The sequence below is a fragment of the Pseudopipra pipra genome, chromosome 17 (genome assembly GCF_036250125.1).
Source record: "Pseudopipra pipra isolate bDixPip1 chromosome 17, bDixPip1.hap1, whole genome shotgun sequence".
NCBI lineage: Eukaryota > Metazoa > Chordata > Aves > Passeriformes > Pipridae > Pseudopipra > Pseudopipra pipra.
In genome coordinates, this window is record NC_087565.1 from 4,881,977 (window position 1) to 4,895,525 (window position 13,549).

Consider the following 13,549-nt stretch of genomic DNA (forward strand, 5'->3'; position numbering starts at 1 on the left):
GGGAGGGAGAAGACTGTCCTAGAGTTCCCTTAGAATCAGGGTAGATGTCCAAGATGCATCTTTCCTGCTTTTCTGTGTGTATGTAAATCGCATGGTTTGATGTTATGTGAAAGGCTGGATCTCCAACCTATGAAAATGCCAGAGCAAGTGCAGAGGGGGTGTGTGACCACACTCCTAATTTGTTGCTTGGGCAAATGCATTTATGCTGGAGACCAGAGTGAGCAGAAGGGTGGGTGGAGGTTTCATGGAATGCTGGGATGTGCAGAAAGCACTCTGTTTTTCCAAGAGCGTCTCTCGGTGTTAGCGAGGTCAGGTCCCCCCGCCCAGGGGCGAGCGCTCACTGCGGCTTTCACGGGGCTCCCGGGAGCGGCCTCGGGGCTTCAGCACCACGGCCAGAGCCCGGCCCGGGCTCCGAGTCCTGGAATCCCTTGGGTTGGGAAAGCCCTCCAAGATCATCAAGTCCACCTGTTCCCCCAGCACTACCAAGCCCAACCACTAAACCATGTCCCCAAGTGCCACATCCACCTGTCTTTTACATCTCTCCAGGGGTGGTGACTCCACCACTGTCCTGGGCAGCTGTGCCAGGGCTGGACAACCCTTTCAGAGAAGAAATACTCCCTAATATTCAGTCTAAACCTCCCATGGCACAACTTGTTTGCTTGTTACTTGGGAGCAGAGCCCGACCCCCATCCACCTCCACCCTCCTGTCAGGGCGTTGCTGAGAGCAAGAAGGTCCCCCTTGAGCCTTTTTTTCTGCAGGCTGAGCCCCCCAGATCCCTCAGCTGCTCCTCATCAGGCCTGTGCTCCAGACCCTTTCTCAGCTTTGTTGCTCTGTCCTGCCCCAAAACTACCACAAACTTAAAGAAAAAAAAAAACCACTCCAGGTTTTATGTTAGCACAGTATAGGCAATAGGAGAGCAAAAAAGTCTCTGATTAATCTGATTGTTTTGTTCAGCTTTGTCTGCCTTTAAAAAGCAATGCTTCCACTCAGAGGCAATTCTGAAAGTCACCAGGTACAATTAGACTGGCCATTGCACGTGGTCTTGTGGTTAGCATCACACCCAGAGGATTTATTTTACCCTGTCACTCGTTGAAACTTAGCCTGAAGCAGCCCTGGTTTCAGAAATGCACAGCAGGGGAATGAGGGAGTCCCCAGAGCTACCCCTCCTCCACAGAGGTACTGGGATGTGCTTCCATAAGGCTCACCCAAGAGGACAGGAGTGAGCTGGCTTGTCTTTCATAAGATTATAGAAAAATGTAAAGGAAAAACGGGGTTCAGTGATGCTACAAAAACATTCCAATTCCTTTCCAACAAGGCATGTTTTGTCGGGGAGAGCTGGAAAAACCCTGAATGTTGTATAACTCCCCAGTAGAAATCTCATTATCTTGCCTTTTGTTTTCTGGTGTGATGTATTTTTCTGTCATATTAAAAATGAATGGACTCTACTTTTCAAGCCCTACCATGCATCATTCTGTCTCCCCTTGGAGTGAGTCACTGTGTGTTACAGGCTGACTCTTGCTCGAAAGAATTGAGTTCACAGTGGAAAACAATTATGCCTCACAATAACTTTACTAACACAGTTACTGTCAACCAAGATCTCTCTAAGTAGGGTGTTATGTAAAGATGTAAAATGAAGGATGGAGAGGATATTTGATTAACGGGAAGAAGGCAAAGCAAAATAAGACCCTTCTGGATCTAGAATGCTGAACTCCCGTAGTACCAGGAGTTTGTTTCTCTGTTCAGGCTGAGTAACAACTTGCTACTGAGGCTGAATGAGGCAGTTCTGATGTGTTAGAGCTTCTACAAACTACCAGCTGAGCTACTAAAGATTTCAGTGTCTCTGAATATTTCTGCCACTACATCACCATTTTTATGGTTAACTACCTTCTCATCTGCACAAAAACTACTCACATCTGATTGGTAGCTCCTGCACCAAAATAATTTCTCTTCCCTTGCATGCCCCATATGACAGGAATGCAGAGCTGACGAGTTCTTGTCCCTGGACCTCCTAATAAAACCTACCCCTGTGTGTCTCCTGTGTGTAGCCATCTGTCTAAAACGTTACACAAGGCCCTCTCCTGCATCCCCATCACTTCTCACAGAGAGTTTCAGTTTCAACAAAGCCAACCCATGTTCTTGCCAATCACTCACACAACTGCATGCTGCTACTCTGAAGGTGAGGGTGAGCCTTGCAAGTTTTTATTTTCAAGCTTTGATTGTACTCCATTAGCATCTTCCCTGACACCTACACCTGCACCTCCTGCCTACAGCAAATAAGACTTGGCTCCACCATCACAGTAATGCTGCCAAGAGGAGAGTAAATACTGGCTGTTGAAGTGCTGCTGAGCTGGTTTTGACCAGGCTCACAGGACTGATTTTAAAATTATTTATTCTCTCTATTTTCCAGCTGGTGGGCTTTGTCTACGCCTGTTACGTTGTTAGTGTTTTTACAGAAGAAGAAGACAGCTGTAAGTATTTATCAACAGATCCCTTGGCAAAAGGTTATAGTGAATTTTATTTCTCTCTCAGATGTTTGTCTGTCAGGACTGAGTTGCTATCAGATTTCTTTCCATCTCTGCCTCTATGGGATGTGCCTCTCAAGGATCAGCTGGTTTTACTGTGAGGGTTTTTCCCCCCCCATGTCAGTATGTGTTAGATGCTGTAATTCTGCTACACTTCCACCATAAAAGAGCTTGGTTTTGACTTCTCAGCTGGATTAAGCTTTAGAGAAACTGGGCAGCTGCTTCTGTTCTCGTTTGTATAGCCTAAGAATAATGCTACTGGAATATTACTGCTGCGATTAAGAGCACCTACGACAATTCATCCCAGTAGGTGACCTGCTGAGTCTCATGTGCCACAAGCTGAGGATGAAGGAGAACATGAGATTTCTTGCCAAGGACCAATCTGACCACTTAATTTAAGAGCAGAGGAAGTACTGTACTTGAATGACAAGGAGGAGGAAGGAGCCAACCCCCTCGTGTTTGCCGCACAGATCTCTTCAGTGACGTGCCGTCACTGGACGTGTGTCAGCAAAGGCTCAGGGGCATTGCCTGGGTCTGTGGGGTCTGTGCAGGTATCCATAACCTGTCCTTGGATTACTTTGCCCTTCTAAAACCCAAATCGTTGAGACCAATAATTTTACAAACAGAAGAATGGATGCATAGAGCTAAAACAGACGTGGAGTTTGATTTCTTTGGCAATGTGCTGGGCCTAAGCCAGTTTACTCCAGCAAAGGGTCTGATCCACAGGCTTTGCATCCAAATATCAATTCTTTAAGACATTGATTAGGTTTGTGCAAGCAGTTTTGTTGTTTTAAAGAGCAGCTGGCATGGATGAGAGCTGAAGAACAACAACTGAATATTTGAAAGTGTGTGAAGAATGTGTTTTCATAGGAGTGAGAGGAGATGCATTACTTATCTGACTTGTCCTCATGTTTTTTTTCTTCCTTCCTGTGTGGCTGAACTCATTCTAGTGGCTTTATTGATCATTTTGTTTAGAGCTTGGCAGTGCACTTAGAGAAGGTGCTACATTATAGTAATATTTTTTAAATTACCCTATAGCTCTTTCTATTAGCTAAACAGCTTCAGTTTTGAGCCCCTGCTGAATATTGTAAAGCAGTAACTTGACAGAGCTCATTTTTATAGTAGGGATCCGTTAGGAGAAGCAACCACATGGAAGGAAGCTTTATCTAGAAACACAGAGCTGTTAATTTCAGGATACATATTATTTTTTTTTCCACTAACAAATTCACTTTCCCTCCCAGTTTCCCAGCTTGGAGTTAAAATGCCAGCTTGAATAATTAACAGTGACAAACCATCAATATTTCACACTCGCAGGGGTAGATCCTTCCAGTGACCTGAATAAATTTGAGCTGCGTTTTAATTTTCTCTTCCATTTGTGGTTTCCTTTAAATGTTGCTTTGATATGCAGCATGGAGTAATTATAAGTGCTGAGGCACATTAATCAGGAAGCTCCTGCTAACGTGATTTTCATGAGAAAACACAGCAGTAGGGATCTACTAATGCTGATTTGTGGGCAGGAATATTTTAGATGTGCTAATGCACTGTAATATATTGCAACAATGAACCACACTTAAGATTTTTTTTTAAGTGACTTGGATTTTGAGTGCACTCAACCATTATCCCATAGATGCTCAGATGATAGGACATGTGTTTGTTCAAGGTACTAGATAGTTACTCAGCTGCAGTTCTTTAAGGTTTCCTAATTTAGACATTCCACAACTGAGGTAATAAAGTGTCTGTTTTTCAAAGGTGCAGCCTTTTTTTTGATTTTAAGATACTCAAATGTTTTCAAAATTGGCTGAGGAAAGGTCAAGACTCACTGGAACTATTTGGGAATTATCCCCACAATTCACTTAGAACCTCTACAGATTTCACCCATTACCTGACAGTTGTTCCAAACTCACAGTGTCAGCAAGAAGCTCTCCATCAAGATGGAATTTCTCAGGATCTCTTGCCCTTAGGTTTCTATATATATTTTTAAGAGGGTTTTTTTCACATTCAGTATATTAGTAACTATTTTTTTCTGTTGTTTGATCACTGAAAAATACCAAAACTCTTCAGCTAAAATTTAAAATAATAGTGCCACCTTCAGGTACAAAAAGTAAACAGGCACTTATATAGTTAATAAGACTTTCCAGTCATTTTTAGATGGCACTTGGACAGGATGGCTTTCACACTTCCAAACGAAATGCACTAACTTGGCACCAAAAAGTGGTCTAAGCTGAATCTATTTTAAAGGGTTTTGCAAGGCCTGCAAGGTCAGTCACAAATCACAGCACATCACACCCCTCCTGCCCTGGCTGTGCTGGCCAGCTCAGTGATACAGGCTTGGCTTAATGTCAGGGGAACTGAGACAGGCTTGGAAAATGCTTCTCTGGTTACTAAGGGAATTGTCACTTAAAACTCTCCCTGCTGAGTTACGCTGCCCTTCTGTGAACAGTGGAGAAGGGAAGCTTTGTTCCCATTTGTACACAATTAAAAGAAATTGAGTTGGCAGAGGGGACGTGAAAAATATCAGAGCTGAGGATAATGAGGTGCTTGCAGTTTTCCAAAGCTGCTGTTGTCTTGCAGGAAAGACAAGTGGGGCAAGAAAATTCCCACTTCACTGTATAGCCTTCAAGGGGATTGCTGTGCTGCCAGCTTCTCCCTGGCATTCACTCAGGAGCCGTTCCCCAGCTTCCTCCCTTCGGCACAGTGTGGAATGGCCGAGCCTTTGTAGGCTCACTCTCATGTGAAGTCACAGCGTGCTGGCAATATCCAAGGAGGTTTTTTTCTGGAGTCTTTTGTTAGCTCTGCTATAAGTCTTGTGTTGGCTGAATCTCCCCTTTGGCACATTTGCCTATCCCAGCAGATCCCAGGAATCCATACCTGAAAAATCATTTTTCTGTTCTGTCACTGATTTTTGTGTTATGCCATGACATGCACCAACCCTTTCTCTCATTTCCTTTCAACTTTCTGGCCATGTTTGTTTGTTTATTTGAGTTTTGATTTTTTTTCAGTTGATTTCATTGGTGGATTTGATCCATTTCCTCTCTACCATGTCAATGAAAAACCCACCAACCTTTTGTTCAAGCAGACATACCTGTAAGTATCATCTCCTGTGCTAAAGAGGCTGTGCTGAGTGTCTGTTGGTTTGGTGGCTCAAGGGTACCACAGGTTTGGGTTGTTCTCCTCTTTGCAGGTTGATTTCTCCAACAGGCTTTTCAGGCATGGAAGGAAGGAAAGAATGGACACCAGAAGGGGTGAAGCAGCCCCTGCTGAGCCCCAGGGTGAAGCTGGAGTTGCTGTGCTTGGCTTATGGCAGTGCTGTTGGATAGGAAACAGTGGGGCCAGCTATAGGATATTATTGTAAACAAACTACTGGATGCCTTTTCCTTGAAGAAAGCAAAGGGAGGTTTTTTTCAGCCATGATTGGTTCCCAAGCAGAAGCTGTGAAGGAAGAAGGGTCAGCCACAGCACTAGCAGAACATGATCCTCACTGTCAAGGTTAAATTGTGGTCTGTCAGGCAAAGCTTCAATGAAACATTTGTACTGGGGTAAAATTTATACAACATCAAGTTATTTAAGCTGTATTTAGCTCTGTGAACAGTCATAACTGAGCTGTGACCTACAGATCTGTGTCATTTTAACCACAGCCCTGTCTGTGTCATCCTCCAATAATCCTCTCACAGTAACACCACAAAATTTGACTTTGTTTTGGGAACAGGGTCTCTCTGCCCCTGCTTGTACTTCCAGAGATCCTGGAGAGTACAAAGGTAACGCTCCAGTGAATTAAATTTAAGTGAGCTTTAGATGGTTTGTATTCAGGATGGCACAGGTTTGCTCTTAAAGAGGTTTTTTTTTTTTAATTTATTTATTTTAAATTCTGTTGCCTACAAGAACTGAGGCATCCATGTGTGGGGCAGCCCAAGTTCAGCTGAGAGCACAGCTCTCAGCAGAAAGGGGAGTTGTCCACAGCAGCATCTCTCATACCAGTAATAAAGATCCATTGTTGAATTCCCCTTTCTGCCCTCTAATAATCCCTTCCCACTGCTGAAGGCACAAGATCACAATTTCACTCTGTCCACTTAAAAGCTGGTTCTTAATAAGATTCTGAAACATAAAGGCCAGTATTGTCTGCTTAAAACAGCAAGGAGACGTGATTTTTTAATATTTTTTAAATTGATCTGTAAGAGGCAGTTCAACACGTAGAGGTTTTTTTTGAAGCAGCTGCTAAGAGAGGTTGTTTTGGGGAATAATGTTACCAGAGAGTAACAAAAGGAAGGATGCGAGGAGGAAGGAGAAGACTGGGACCGAGGGAAGAAAAGCTCCCCCCAAATAGATTGGTAGATGTGCCCCTCTAATTTCACAAGAACTTACTGCCCACTTTGTCACTGCAGCACAAGATCAGGAGAACAACTGATTTTTGCAAAGCAGTTGAATTCCCTGTAACTTTGGGGGTTCTACACTGTTATTACAAGGGATGCTACAGGAGATTAAATATTGATTTCTCTCTCATTTTATCACAGTGGGGTGGAATTTTTCATAGTCTGCAGAAGCTGTGGAGCCTTAAGCAGCTCCCTGATTTACTCCTTTGATGCAGCAGCCTGCTGAAGGAACATCACACACTTGTACAGTGCTGGGTTTGGGCTGCCTTTTTCTTCAAATGACCAATTCTGCTTGTGAAAGGGGCTATTGCTTATAAATGAAGTTTTCTATGTGGGGAGACTAGAATACAGACAGGACTTCAAAATGTAAGACTTCCTGCCAGGGCCTCAGTAAGATGGGAAGCTGCTGCTGAAGTACACAGATAATTTTGCTGTTCCTCACTCCCATTCTTCAGCCCATCACTTCTCTGTTGATGGCTTCTGCCACCACACAAGAATATTTCTTTCTGGCTAACAGCACGTGAAAACAGCTGCTGAGCAGTAGATAAAGTGACCCTCTATAAATTTCACAGCAGCCACCAAACAGCAATTTCTGCTTATTTATTTCAGCCTTGCTATTGCCTTTCTTCCACATGTACGAGTGGGAGTGAGGGGAGGAAGGGATTATTGATTCTCAGCTAATGATACCATGGAGTGTTGCAGTCTGGGGCACTGGGTGCCAGATGCCCTCGTCCTGCTGTGAAAATCCTTTAGTGATGACTTGAAGGCATTTTTTTTTTTATATCCTGTTCAAGAAGATGCAAAACAACAAATACATCCAACTTCATTGAAGTGTAAATTTATAGAAGAGCTAAGGATCTGGAACATGGGCTTTCTGGTTTTAACTCCTTTTTGTTAATGGAAATGCTGAACAAAACCAAATATATTCCACACAGCTACTGACTTGGAGCTGACTACAGCCATGAACTTTTATTTCAGGATGGCATCACTCCCTTGTCCTGATAATGCACTTGCTGGGCTGCCACAACTCTCTAGCAGGATCACTTTCCTTGCTTCCCTAATGGAATTATCCTATTCACTCCAGTTTTATTTATCCTTTTCTGATAAGATCACACTCTTTCCTCTCAATGTGCCCTTTTTCCCTTGTCCTGGCTTGCATTTTTCCCTAATCTCTCTTCTTCATCTCTCCAAATTTATGAGTTTTCAGAGATCCAAGGCCCCACAGAACACTGACACGACCTGGACTGATGAGCACGGTTTATACCCAAGACTAACTCTCACAATCTCTGTATTGAACACAGCCCAAGTTACAAAAATTTAAAATATGCTGCCACAGTTCAAAGATACTAAAGGGAAACTGCAGTGTTCCTTGGCAGCCTAATTCAGTGGTTATCAGCTGCTAAATTCAGTATTCAAACTGTACACCCCATTTCTGGCCCTCAGCTTCCATCCACTGCTCTGCAAGAAGTTCTTAAATACCTTTGCCTCCTACTAGGAGGAAAAAACATCCCTCCAAAACCTTTTACTGATAATAGGTACTTCCAGACCACAATCCAGTTATCTCCCAGCTTCATCATAGTGATATACTGCCTTCCTTGACCTCAGTTGCAAGTCTTCAGTTAGTGGAAAACCTGACAAATTTTCAAGTCAGCTGTTATTTTTCTCTATTAAAAAAGCCAACAGCAACAAAAATCAACCATCATTTTGTACTATTGCTTACAATGGCAGCATTTAAGTGTGCTTCATTTTAATTTGTACCTCCAACACTTACACAGCAAAAATGGTTGTCTAAAAATACAGTTATTTCTATTTAGGTTCCACAACTGTTTCTGCTCTACATTTCATTGACTCCAGGGGAGTTTTGCTGGGATAGTTACTATTTCAAGTCACAACCTTAAGTAAAAGAAGCTCAAATTATCATGGAAAAATTGCTCTGGAAGTTTTACTGTGTAACAGAAATACCCTTAATCTCACTGCTGATTACCAATTAAGGGACTACACTAATTATTTAATAATAATATATCAGGAATCTCAATAGAAGACATGTTAAAGTCTTCAGTGCCTGAGTTTCTGTGTCAAAGTTCTTAGCCAAAGGATAATAAATCACTTATTGAAAGTCAAAGTTACTCTCCTGAGGCCAAAAGAGTTTTCAGGAAGGAAAGGCTGAGCCCTTTCCCCTCCTTTAGCTAATGCCCAAGTTCAGGCTGGTGCTGGCACCACTGTCTCCCCTTGGGCTGCACAGCTCAGGCCCTCAGCTCCAGGTTTTGTTCCTGTTCACTTGTAGTCACAGAACTCTCATCATTTGAGGCAAAGAAGCATTTTTGCACCGATTACTGTGGAAGGGTTAACTGAGCCAGCTTTGACATTTCCCACTAAAGCTCTTATCTCCAAGCACCCTGCACTACCTGCCAAGGCAGGAGGAGGCCCAGAGCATCCTGATCATTTGTCAGCACTTCCCTCCTGCTGCATCCATTTAGTCTCTTGACATCATTCTCCGAATTTGTTTCGGAAAGCATTGCTGTGCAATCTCAACTATAAAGCAGAATGGCCTCAAAGCACGATTTTGTACACAGTTTAGTGCTAAAGCAAGAACCTGCTGGGTGACAGGAGGTAGCCTCTATTTATTTAAAAGGTACAAGGAGGAACAATAGATCTTCCTGCCTTTTAAGACTGTATTTATAAGGCCAAGCAGCGAATTGCACAGCTGTGAAGCTCCAGCCTGTAACACTCACTGTGATCTGGCACCCCAAGTGCTACACCACATTAATGGTTTGAAAGCCTTAATTTTAATTGTGTGGCCAGATTTCACTGACTTGCCTTTCCTCAGATCTACCAGTGGAAAGGGCCATATGGTTGGAGAGGGTGTGACTTCTATCAGATGGAGAGCTCAGTATTGACAGGGCAGCAACAGGGGGTATTGGTTAATTGAGTGATCTAAGGCTCCAGTTGGCAATTGCTCACATTAATACTCCATAATCAATCTTTTGTGGTGCAGTGGCTGCTGGCCATGGGCACGAAGCAGCTGTGAGCATGAGCACTAAAGGACTAGACCCCATACAACAGTCATCCCTTACTGGCTGAAAGGGGGTTCTTCAATAGATCAACTGATAGTTGATCTAACTAATAACATTAATTAAGGATGACCAGAATACTTTACAAAGGAAACTTTTACTTAAACAGGAAAAAAAAAAAAATCCCACTTTGTTTTGAGGAGAGAAGAAACCCCACAAAACAAAATGCTTCTGCTTCTCTTTCTAGGTAGACTTTTCCCCAAACAAACAGTTTGCTGAATATCAACATGAATTTGCAAACTCTTTTCATCAACCTGAAGCTGCATGTGTAAGAGGTGATGTTTCAGCCAAAAACATTCACTCACCTTTACTGCTGGCTCCAAAAGTAGATCTGCTTATACTGCTGCATCTACACCAAAAGCACATCACCGCAATTTCAAGCAGCTACTTTATTCTAGAGATGACCCTTAGCTTTTTAAATTCCTAACCAAGTTCTGTGCGGCTCCAAATGCTGAGGGACCCATAGATCTAACACTTTGGCTGTTTTATCTGTTCCTTAGCCTAACTGCAGCATATTCAGGTCTGACATGTGCATAGTGTCCTTGCCAGGCTTGAAGACTACTTAACCACATTACTTCTGAGCTGTCAATCCTATTCCTCATCTGTAATAAGTCATACTTAAAAGCCCAGAACAGCAAAAAAAAATGTCCTAATTCTTTCCCCACCATTTCTGCTCTCATAAGTAAGCAATTGAGTACTTGCTCCACACTGATGTCCCACATTCACCCTTTTTTCCCCCCCTTACAGGCCTGCGTAAGTGAAGAGGAGCCAGAGGATGGATAAACCTTGCACTCCACCACCAAAGGTGCTGTAGGAAACAGTCCCCTGTGGCCTGGATCTTTGGCAGAGGAAATGCAGGATGGTGAACTCCATTCCATGTTTTTGTTCCTTGTCTTCTTTCCAAATGCAATGAATGTACATCAAAGAATGGCCACACAGTTGGTTTGTAATTCTCCAAGTGCCCTGACAAACCTTTCCTACCATAGTCTGCTGGTACTAGCCAAGAAATGACACAGGCCTAGAGACCTCTGGCAGAACAAGTTCACCAAGATCCTCTCTCAAGAGATGCACTTGAAGTCGAAGCTGCTTCCTTGCGGCCTTGGATCCATAAAGAAGGAAGCACCGCCCTGGGACATTTCATATGTTCTGTAGTTAGTGTCTTCTCCTTCTCCTTTCCCTTGTTCTGAAAAGAGCCTAAATCCCCTAACACAACTTCATCTCCTCCCTGCCTGTATAGGACTTGGTGGGGGCTCTTTACATTTGAGTTACTTAGGCTTTTTGGGGTTTTAAATTATAGTTGAGAATTCTTCCCTTCTTCCTCCCTGCCCATCCAGGACTCCCTTCCTCATCCTCTGTAGGCTTGGCAATAAGCATTTGTCCTGGATTTCAGTGTCACATGATCTAACTCCTGTAATGCTGAACAGCTAAAAACTACTACAAGCACCAAATCTTTACTCAGCACTGAGCTTTGCCCCATTTCAACATGCCAAGCCATTCTCAGAGCAGCTGCAGCTTGCTCTGGGTTTGCCCAGCTACATTAAATTAACACTGGTGTAGCGACATACACAGCTGAATCCCCCTGCAGGACACTGAAAAAGGCCTAGTTCTTCATGGATAACAGGTGGGTTTGTCCCTGCCGTCTCCATTGAGCAGCCACGCTTATTCCAGGCACAAGCCTGGCAACATTCCCATGGAAGATGGTTTTTTTTATGGGGAGGGAAAGGGCTGAAGGGGGAATATAAGTGTAATTAAGTGTAATTAAGTTGCATTAATGAGCTGCAGCAATTAATAAAAAAAAAAAAACACCACCAACAAAACCAATGTCAGTGATGTCAGCTGTGTCTCCCAGCACTCTGAGTATCCAGAAGAGAAAGAGCACTTGGCCAGCCAGCTGTGGGATTCTGTGTTCTGTGGCTGGTACCTTCCAAGTGCTGTTGTAATTTGTTATTGTTTTACCTAATCTGTTTGGGATTACTTGGCAGTTTTTGAAAAATGTTTTTCAGAAGAGTCAAACTGGAAGCCATGCTAGGGAGAAGTGTGAAGGAAGAATGAAAACAAATAAAAACATTAAGTGCTAAATCAAAGACAGAATGATGCAGCTTTTTTTGTCCCATTTCAAAGAACCCAGGAAGCAAAGTTTTCTTCTATAAACCCAAATGTATAAGCACCAAGAGAGCATTTCTTTGGTTCAGTGAGGCTTCTATTCCAGATACCCACTGCAAATTAACATCCTGAGTTGTGGTTGGGTGCAGCTGCAAGTAAAAATGTTTTCTGTATAATTCCCCCCCCTTCTTTTATCCACTGAAAGCCACAGCTTCTGACTGAGCAAGACAGACAACTGGTTTGATACTACTGTCATGACTAGAGGAAGAAAAAGGTTAACCATCTTTCAAACAGCTCTGCCTGACAAAATATAACTACTTAGTTATATTATTAGTCAATAGTGTATCACCACTAAGTCAAACAGTGAAACACAAGCTACTCTCCATTTCAACACCATGAACAGAAAAGTGCATACCCTGTCTGTTGGCTCTTTCTCCACCTCGCCTTTGATTCAGTTCATTTCTGCATCCCACTCGTTCCCACCTGCCCTGATGTTCCCTGGAGGGGCAGAAAACCAAAAAGGAATAGAAGAAGAATAAACATCCTCTAGTCGATGAGATTATTCCATGAAATATTTCATTTATTTGGGGCTTTTTAAATTAATCTTCCATTCTCTCATCCAAAAACACTAACTTCACATTTTTTTTGTTTGCTTTTACTATGATTTCTTTTCCTCAGAGAAATTGCTGTGCATCAGATACCAGCAGTCATTATTGGCCTTGTTTGAGAGCAACCAAAATTCAGCCCAGATGGTGGAGAAAGCACAGCTTCAGCTTTGAGCAGCTGAAACATTTCACTAATACTTTCAGGAAGGGATTCTTCTAGGTGGATTCTTCTAGGTGGTCATATGAAGGAACTCCTGGAATTATTTTGACATCTGCATGTTTTTAACACTACACATCTCCAAGCCCTGATGCCACATTTACTAATAAAACTGATAAAAAACACTTGCCAAGTACTCTAAAGGGACTAAAACTATGCACTTAACAACATTACCTCTTGGCTTTAATACACACTGATGAAGTGAATAAATAAAAGTGTGATGACTGAGTAGCTTCATAACTACCACTCGACTACCTGTGTTCGTTGTAGCATAAAGCATCAATTAATAGAAGGAAAATAAACACTGAGCCTATATTCAGGTAAGCCTATAACATGTAGTATCAATGACTGCCATAAATCATAAAAAGAAATAAAAAAGCCACCACAGTCTGAGAAAAAACTAAGAAGTTACCAAGGGTCATATTCCACACTTAATTACCTCCTCCAGTTTTCATTATCAGAGCCATTCATCCTTCATGCTCTGAAAACCCCTCCTGGTCTGCTTGTGCTAGAGCCACTCTGAGCACCACAAAGTGGTGAGGGCAGGGACTGGCAGTCGGTTCTACCCCCAGTGTGCTCTCAGAACAAGGAGCAGCTGAGGGTTTTGCTCCCGTGGGTTCCCTTATCTCCAGTTTAGGAGTGCCCTCTGTTGGGGACAGGCAT

At 42.9% G+C, this 13,549-nt stretch overlaps 1 protein-coding gene across 4 annotated transcripts in view; it reads left to right on the forward strand.

Moving 5' to 3' along the window:
• Window positions 1-12,045, forward strand: part of NKAIN4 (sodium/potassium transporting ATPase interacting 4) — a 51,757-nt gene extending 39,712 nt beyond the window's left edge. Inside the window, exons 5-8 of one of the 4 annotated variants that reach the window (XR_010434843.1) lie at window positions 2,409-2,469; window positions 5,523-5,607; window positions 10,153-10,236; window positions 10,709-10,889. Coding sequence is in view for 3 of the 4 variants with exons in the window: in XM_064674034.1 (XP_064530104.1) it covers window positions 2,409-2,469; window positions 5,523-5,607; window positions 10,709-10,718 (156 nt within the window). In the remaining variant the exon portion in view is untranslated. Of the gene's footprint in view, window positions 1-2,408; window positions 2,470-5,522; window positions 5,608-10,148; window positions 10,237-10,708 lie in introns of those variants that run through there. The other 3 variants (XM_064674034.1, XM_064674035.1, XM_064674036.1) reach the window with 3 other exon arrangements.
• Window positions 12,046-13,549: the final 1,504 nt, after the last annotated feature.